The following is a 9,596-nucleotide window of genomic DNA, read 5'->3' on the forward strand; positions in this document are numbered from 1 at the left end:
CACAAGGTAATTACAATCTCTTTTTGTAGTGTTGGTAAGATCTCGGGATCGATCACCTTACTACAAATTGACCTAAAGAAAAAACACAATTTAGTTATGGCACTTCTTACTTTTTCAGGCAAAATAGAACGTATACCTATCGGTAGAAAATGTTCCATTATAACATGGCAATCATGTGTCTTCAAATTCTTCAACTTGAGGTCTTTCATAGAAACAAGTCTTCTGATATCAGATGAGTATCCTTCTGGAACCTTAACTTCACTCAGAGACTTACACAAAATTTTTTTCTCCTTTCTAGATAAAGTAAAAGCAGCAGGTGGTAGATATGTTCGTCTTCCTTTCTTCACGGGTGCTAATTCAGTTCTCATTCCCATTTTTAACATGTCCTCCCTTGCTTTAAGGTCATCCTTAGACTTGCCTTTTATATTGAGTAATGTACCGATAACACTTTCAAATACGTTTTTTTCAATATGCATAACATCGAGAAAATGTCTCACGTACAAAGACTTCCAATATGGCAATTCAAAAAATATCGACCTTTTCTTCCACCCACCTTTCACAATCTTATGTGCAAAAGGCTTGCCAAACTCAGTACACACATCTTTCACCTTTTCAAAAACTTGTTCACCTGACAATGCGGGTGGAGCTCTACGATGTTCGGTGTCTCCATTGAATGCTTTTCTCCACCCACGGTAGTGATGTTTAGAATGTAAGAATCTACGATGACCGAGAAACACATTCTTCTGGCAAAGTTCCAATCGAATCGTATCGGTTCCGTCTTCACAAACAGGACACGCACGTTGACCTTTAATGCTATACCCAGATAGATTACCGTATGCTGGAAAATCATTAATTGTGCCAAACAACATCGCCCTCAAATTGAAACTTTCTTTCCTATATCCATCATAAACCTCCACACCGTTCTCCCACAAAATCTTTAAATCTTCGATCAGAGGTGTCAAGTATACGTCTATGTCATTCCCTGGTTGTTTAGGCCCAGAGATTAACATAGATAACATCATGTACTTACGCTTCATACATAGCGACGGAGGTAGGTTATAAATCATAAGAATCACAGGCCATGTGGTATGTGAGATACTTTGAAGACCATGTGGGTTCATTCCATCAGTAGATAATGCCAATCGAAGGTTTCTTGCTTCTGATCCAAACTCAGGATAATCATTATCAATCTTCGACCACTGTGGTGAATCAGCCGGATGCCGATACATTCCATCAATAATTCTTTCATCTGCATGCCAAGTAAGATGTCTTGCATCGGTTTCACTACGAAACATGCGCCTAAATCTCGGAATTATCGGAAAATACCATAAGACTTTTGCGGGAGATAATCTTTTCTTATATCGAGACAAACCGCATTTAGGGCACTCAGTTAACATTGCATATTCGTTACGAAACAAAATGCAATCGTTAGGACAAGCATGTATCTTATCATAGCTCATGCCAATAGAGCACAACATTTTTTTTTGCCTCATAGGTTCGATTAGGAAGAACATTATCATCCGGTAGCATTTCTCTCATAAGGGCCAACAACTCTGTGAAACTTTTATCCGACCATCCATTACCCGCCTTTAAGTTGTACAACTTTAATACCGCAGAAAGTCTTGAGAATTTAGTGCAACCTTTGTACAACGGTTTCTCAGCATCGCTTACCATCCTCTCAAACATTTCAGGACAATCATGAAGATCTTCTTCCAGTGCTTCTACAATCTCTTCAACTCGATCACAATCGTATGTTTCCGTGTCTTTGTCGTATGAAGCATAGGTCGTACTACTTTTTCCACTCGATTCAACATTCTCGTTAATTTTCTCACCATGAAATATCCAACACTGATAACTTTGATCAATTCCATGCCTCAGCAAATGCGATTTCAATCCATGTGCGTCAACCTTACCAATATAACAACAACGCAAGCAAGGACAATGCATTCGTCTGGGGTTTTCAGCGTGTTGAACAACATACTTAACGAATTCCAAAACCCCACTCTCGTACTCTTTGGTCATTCGATCGGCACAGATCCATGTTTTATCCATGGTTTTCCTACTTATTAAAGTAAACAATTAAACCATGTCGTATAAAATTATTAACAAAGTGGTTGTAAATAGGTTGAAGATTATTATTCCTCCAACTATCTCTCCTTTTCAATCACGCTTTGTATTAGGGAGAAATATTCATGATAATATTATGATGGCATAAAAAATGGATCATAACATACATAAGATAAAAGGGAAGATAAGATATTTTGTGATTAAAGTTTATCATAATATACATAAGATAAAAGTGAAATATTTGTTATTTTTATTGTTAGTGAAATATTTGTGCAAATTCATAATTTAATCAAGCGAATTCTTAAATTTTTCTTCTTTTATTAATTGATTATATTGTAGTCTCTATTTCTAATATATTTCTAAGTTAATTGAAAAACCTTGTTGAAACAAAGATCGAAGGTGGACTGGCTCAAACTGGGAGATAGTAATAATAAGTACTTCTATGCTTCTCTCAAAAGTAAGCAAAATCAAAGTAATATTAGTTCCATGACTATGGAGTATGCTAATATCTTAACTAAGCATGAAGAGTTTGAAAGTGAAATTATGAGGTTCTATAGCAATTTAGTTGGCTCCACTGCAACCAACCTCCAAGGCATTTGCTAATTTTTACCAAGGGATATCCAACATCTATTAAGTTGGTCATGCAGAAATTCAACGAGTTTTCTCAAGTTACTGGTTTGGAGGTTAACCCTAACAAGTGCAGAGTTTATTTTGGAAAAATGGAGCCTAGTGATCAACAGGTAATCCAAAACATGACTCATTTTGTTGTTAGTCATATGCTTTTTAGATATTTAGGCATACCTCTCACAAGTAGCAGGAAGAAAAATTATAATGTTTACACGAAGAAAATAAAATATATCTATTCTCAGCATCATAATTTGTTAAACAAGCAAAATTTAGAAGAAAAAACAGAAAATCAAATGATTAAACACCCACAAAACAAGCATCCAACCTCCCAAATCTTGAGATGACTAATAATCAGCAGAAAAATCAATCTTTAACAGAAATCAAATTCCAAAAACACATGCATACAGCGAAATGGGTGCTCTAAATTCCAAAATCAAATTCCAAAAACACATACCTTGTTTGAAAGAGACAGAGTACAGTCTTGTCAGTGTGGAAAAGGGTGTGTAGTGATTCAGCGAAATGGAAGAAAAAGGGTGAGAAGAAATACGTGAGCACCGCCGGTACCAAAGTTATTTAGGGTTTGTTTCCAGAGCTTCAATACGTGACCACGGCCGCCGAGAGTGAGAAGGTAGGGTTATTGTGTGAGTTGAGACGAAGGTAGGGGAAGAGGAAAAGGCGTAAGTGAAGAAGAGGGAAAACGAAATAACAGAGAACGAATGCGCTTTTCTGGTCTGAAATTTTATTTTAATAAGACCTTAGAAAGCGCTTTTGTGTAAAGCGCTTTCTAAGGTATGCCTAAGACAGCGCTTTCCAAAAGCGCTTTCTAAACCCCCCCTTAGACAGCGCTTTTAGTATTTTCTTGGAACATTTTCAGCGCTTTATTTTAATTTTAACCTTAGACAGCGCTTTCTGTTAAAAGCGCTGTCTAAGATGCGCTGTTAAAAGCGCTTTTTGGCGTAGTGGCATCGACACTTATGATTACATTTAATTTATTATTTTTTTAAAAATTTATATAACTAATATTTTGATAGATATGTATGTTTGTTGAACAAATACAAATTATCCTAGAAAAGTACACATGTTTTAGCATAGAAAATATATACTAATTTGTTTCCTAAAGTTTATATAGAAATATAAACATACATTCTCAAGACAACATCCAATTTACAAAGATGAAACATGAGTAGCTCAATCTAAATCTAATAGTCAAGTTATGTGATCGGAAAATATGTAATTACTTTTATGTTAGACAAGTCATAACTTACCTAACAAAGTAAATGCATAATCAACTAACTGTTTTTTGTATAATAAAAGTGGAGATTGGTGGAAGCCAAATAGACATGACCCAAATGAACCTCAGACATTGATGTAAGATGAAGATTATCTCTCGGGAGACGCAGTCCTTTAGCATCAGCACACCTTACATTAGGAAGTTTGATACTCAATTGAGCATTTCTCACCATATTTATAAACTTCCCATCCCCTGATGCAAGTGCTACCTAAATAGTAACAAAAAAAAAACGAAAACAATTATATAATTGAATAAGATTATAATTCAAAGGATTCATACAAAGTAAAACCAACATATAATTCCAACAACATTGAATAAGATTCATCATAACACAACCTAACCTAGAGGAGCTTAGCTACTCATTATTCAGAAAATAATACTACAAATGATAGCTGAAAGTAACATAAGAAGTTCCTTGAAGAGATGGACTCCAATGGCTTCAAATGCTCTAAAAATCACCACTTGTTCTCTCCAAATCGTGCTTTAGTCTCAAAAATTTGTAACTCTTATCAAATTGCCAAAAATTCCCTTTAAAAGAACTTAGAACGGGCCAAAACGCGTCAAAAAAATCCCAAAATAGTGCCCATTGCGCGCATCATAGATGTATCGGATGCACGATGTAACTAATACATCTCTATCGCACACGTGATGTCGCACGATAGTGCACATGATTATTCCAGTAGATGCGTTAAAAAACACTCTTTTTCACCAGAATTTTCACTAAGACCCATTCTTCCATACTTGGCTATTTTTCACTCATTTTTGGATCTTTCTTCTTCCTTTTGGCCTATCTTTCGCTTGTTTTTCACCGATTCTTCACCTAATTATATGCAATGACGGACTGTCATCATCAATCGATGATATATACGAAAGATTAATCTATGTGAAATCGATGTGCTTAATGTTGTATAAATGATATATGATGATTTGTTGTAATTTTTGGGTTTTCTAAGGTCGAAATCGGAGCTTCGAAAGTCCTTCAACAGGGGAAATGCATAAATTTGCATTCTACGCAGCGGTGACAGGTGTCATCTTCGTGAGGGGCCAACCTTCACTGAAAATTGGACTTACTATTAGGAGACTCATCCTTGCCCCTTTTGCCACCATTCACATATTCGAACATGTGACATATTTTAATCAATTAGTCAATGGGATATTTCAATTGGCGTAGTTATTAGTGTTAAGGTTATGGCCCTTGTGGAAGTGAACGTACTTTGCCTTGTCCGTTCAAGATGACTCTCTGATCGCAAAATGGATTGTGACTCCTCTTTTCGGAACTCTGTTTTGGCACACTCTTGATATATATACTCTTGCGGTGCATTCAACGAAGTGTACTTATCGTACGGACCATACATTCCCCGATCATATTCATCATTTTGCCGGTGAGAGTCTTTTCCCATTTAGGGCCAGAATTGGCATCGATAACGACCGAGTTTTCAAACTAGGTGTTAAGCTTTTCTTCTAGGTTGATAAAGGATTAGGCTCTAATCATTAGCTCATCCATAGTACATGCTTCTTTCCTTCCTAGCTTTTTCCTAAATGGGTTATCCCAAAACATGTCATTCTCAAATATCCAACATTTTAGACTTTCATCAACTCCTTCCACTTCCACGACCACTTGCATGAAATGGTCGATGTAAGCTCGTAATATCTCATTCATTCCCTAAATTATCGCTCTTAGGGAAAATCCAATCACCACCTACCTTTTCGGGCCATGAAATGAGACGTAAAGCTCTCGCAGAAGTTGGTCTATGACTCGATACCCTTGTCCGATCGACATTTTAACCACACCCATGCAGATACTATTAAACTTAGCGCAAATAATTTTCACTTAGAAGTTTCGTCAGCATGAAAGCAATTCAACCGCTTATTGACGAGTTATACATGTTTGTCGAGATCTCTTTTACCGTTGTATTCATCCAGCTTATGAGTCTTCTCCAATGACCTTGGTATTCTACTATTCAAAATTCGGGCACATAAAGGATGCTATGTGGGTTCTTTGTCGCTTGTTTCTCTACCTGGTATTGTGAAAGAGCATGGCTTCCTTAGTTTCCTTGGGCCTTTAAGGAAGAGTCTCACACTTCTTGCTCTTCTGGTGATTCTGCAATTTTGGAGCTTCGTCTCTTCTCGATGCAGTCAGCTCAGGGACGTGGCTTCTCTTGGGCATGGCCTCGTGGTGTTTCCATGTGGATTTGATTTGTATATTTTTTCCTCAAGGAGAAATAACCACACCTTTATTGCAAGTGAATTTTGCTATTGAACATTGTTATACATGTTGTTTCGTAATTCGTTAGCGCCTTGAATTCCAATATTGGCTCACAATAGTTGGAAACCAAGAAATGCTTATGGTTGTGAAGTTGGTGGTGGTATCAGAGGTCATATCATAAGTGATAGTGTAATAGGGTGTCTCCTTCTGTTTGATTTACAATACATTGCATATGAGGAGGTAGTTGAGTTTTAACAATTAATTAAGCGACATCGGAAATAGCGAATGCTTTGCGTAATGTTGTGGAACACGTAGCTTTAGATCCAACCAATTCATAAAGGCTGTGAGATCAGGACTCAAGAGAATCAGAAAATCAATGTTGATTCACTATTTGAATAGATCGAACATAATGGATTCATTGCTTAACTTCGAGGATTCTGATTTGATAAATTGAGAAGGTTTTGAATATATGAATCAAAGATAGAACGTGTGATTATGGATTACATGGGAATCAAAAGTCAATTTCTATAGGCGATACTCCTCTTCTATTGTGGAACCGAATTTATTAATCAATCGACAGTTACGGTGAATAACGGTGAATTTAAGCTTCTAATGCGGTGGAAGAGGCGGCTGACCTGCAATGTTAGCACTTGAACGTTCAAGTCAGTATGTGAGGAAGAAGAGTGGATGGAAATTGAATTTGAAATTGTGTCTCTGAATTATTCATGCATATCCTTAATATTGTGTTGTAGTTATAACAACTCGTTATTTGCTAGACGTGTGATGCGGGGAACTGTTAGATAGATCTTGGATCTGGATCGTATGTATTCTTCCATATGATAGTTCTCCTGTGCTACAATCACTCTAAACAAACTATGATTCCCTCCGAGGGTATGTATTCTTCCATAAATAATTTTTTAGAAAATGGCATAGCCTCACGTGAAAAAAGACGTATTTATGTCTATTTCTTTGTTGAACATCTGCACTGACACTTATGATTACATTTAATTTATTATTATTTTTTTAAATTATTATAACTAATATTTTGATAGATATGTATGTTTGTTGAACAAATACAAATTATCCTAGAAAAGTACACATGTTTTAGCATAGAAAATGTATACTAATTAGTTTCCTAAAGTTTATATAGAAATATAAACATACATTCTCAAGACAACATCCAATTTACAAAGATGAAACATGAGTAGCTCAATCTAAATCTAATAGTCAAGTTATGTGATCGGAAAATATGTAATTACTTTTATGTTAGACAAGTCATAACTTACCTAACAAAGTAAATGCATAATCAACTAACTGTTTTTTGTATAATTAAAGTGATGATTGGGGGAAGCCAAATAAACATGAGCTAACTGGATACCCAAATGAACCTCAGACATTGATGTAAGATGAAGATTATCTCTCTGGAGAAGCAGTCCTTTAGCATCAGCACACCTTACATTAGGAAGTTTGATACTCAATTGAGCATTTCTCACCATATTTATAAACTTGCCATCCCCTGATGCAAGTGCTACCTGAATAGTAACAACAAATCAGAAACGAAAACAATTATATAACTTTTTCAATAATGTATAGAAGTTTCAAAAATTTTGATAATTATTTTTAAAAATCCAACAAGACTAAATAGTGGTGGAAGAAGAACCTAACCTGAATAACAAGAAGATTTGGTAGTTTAAGATCTGATCGAATATTCTGAATAAAACTCTCCATTCTTCCCTTATAAGCCTTAGCATCTTCTTCTCTTACGGTATCACTTTCACCTTGATACCAAATAAGTGCTCTTATTACACCACCGCCATTCTTAACAGATTCAATAGTTCGTTTCACCAATTCATTATACAAATGGGCACCCTTTCTCCATTCTTCGATTCTCGTCCCACCAACGGCACAAGGAACAAGTCCCACAACATACCTACCACCACCACTTTTCATTCTAACTATCTCGTTTGCAAATGCAAGCCCGGGCCCGATACCACAAGGCTTCATGTCGATATCTCTATGAAGAGGCTCACGGGCTTCTTCCCAATTCAGTTTTGCACTTAATCTCAAAACTGATAGGCTTGGCATACACTCTTTTGGAACAACACCTACCCATTTTCCATTAAAAACACCTCCTCGACCAGCCATGTTGCTTTGTCCAGCCAGTATGAAAATGTCTTTCGTTGCGTTGCATGTTACAACTAAGACAAATAAAAACATTAAAAGCATAAGTGACATTAGCCTCATTATTAATGTTGGGAGATAAGAAAAATATGTGTTGGGTTTAGGGTTTTGGAAAAGAGATGATTATTATTATAAGCGTGAGTGAGGTAACCGTTTGTGTTAAAAATCTCATGATCATAGGCTAAACGATCGCAAATTAGGTTTTCAGCATGCTTATATGGGACTCGCCGAGGATTTTGCAACCAAATGATGATAAATAATTGTTCATTATGTTATTGGCACTGAAAAATCAAATTAATGTCTCTATATTTAGTTCTATTTTGATGGAAGATATAACTTAATAACGAATTGGTTCCATAAAATATTGTTGGTTTGTTACATGATTTCTGTTTTTTTTTTTAAATGTAAACAAACTTCTTGACAGCTAATCCTGGTTGGTTACGGACATTTTTTTAATCAAAATTTATTTAAAATTTTCATTTATATTAAATAAATTATTATAAAAAAGAGACATACATTAGAATACGTATTCAAGAAAAATTTAAAGATATAAGAATATTCACTTTTTCAAAAAATTAATTTCGCACATAAACAATTGATTTACATTTTAAATGGTTGTTTTTAAAAATTAATTTAAGTGTTTATTGAGTTTACTTTTTGTTAATATCAAAGTCTGAAAAAATCTTTAAACTATAAAGATATAGATAGATAGATAGATAGATAGAGAGAGATGTATATTACAAAATAAATAACTTTGGATCGCCTTCTTTATTTCTTGCAAGTATCTCTTTGAAGCTTTGGATCGCAAACGCTCTCCTTCACCCCGGTAAGAGCCGTAGAAGCCTTCTTTATTTCTTGCAAGTATCCCGTTGAAGCTTTGGATCGCAAACGCTCTCCTTCATCCTTTTCTTATTAGCACAGTGTTGATCTGATAAAAGAGTATTCTAATGGCTAGATTCACCAAAGGCTTAAGCAACAGAAATGTGTGTATACGTGCGTTTTCGACGCCATGAGATTTGGTGTACAGAATGACTTTTTCGACAAATGATGACATGGGATAAAACGATTTGGTTAATAAGTATGGCTCGACACTTCGACAAAATGGAGGTTTCGACATTTCGACAAGATATTTGCAGCTAGAAAAGTACTTTTGACAGACATGGAAAACATTGCAGTATATTGATAATTCGACAAAGAGCCTGAAGGAAGACGTCATTTCGACTT

The 9,596-nt window shown here is 35.5% G+C and overlaps 1 protein-coding gene across 1 annotated transcript; it reads right to left on the reverse strand.

Annotated features, from left to right (window-relative positions):
• Positions 1–7,404: 7,404 nt before the first annotated feature.
• Positions 7,405–8,468, reverse strand: LOC127093180 (probable carbohydrate esterase At4g34215). Its single transcript, XM_051032081.1, has 2 exons — positions 7,857–8,468; positions 7,405–7,723 (listed from the first exon to the last, which is right to left on the reverse strand). The coding sequence occupies exons 1-2, from the start codon at positions 8,433–8,435 to the stop codon at positions 7,502–7,504; spliced, it is 801 nt and encodes a 266-aa protein (XP_050888038.1). The 5' UTR covers positions 8,436–8,468; the 3' UTR covers positions 7,405–7,501.
• Positions 8,469–9,596: the final 1,128 nt, after the last annotated feature.

The sequence above is a fragment of the Lathyrus oleraceus genome, chromosome 6 (genome assembly GCF_024323335.1).
Source record: "Lathyrus oleraceus cultivar Zhongwan6 chromosome 6, CAAS_Psat_ZW6_1.0, whole genome shotgun sequence".
NCBI lineage: Eukaryota > Viridiplantae > Streptophyta > Magnoliopsida > Fabales > Fabaceae > Lathyrus > Lathyrus oleraceus.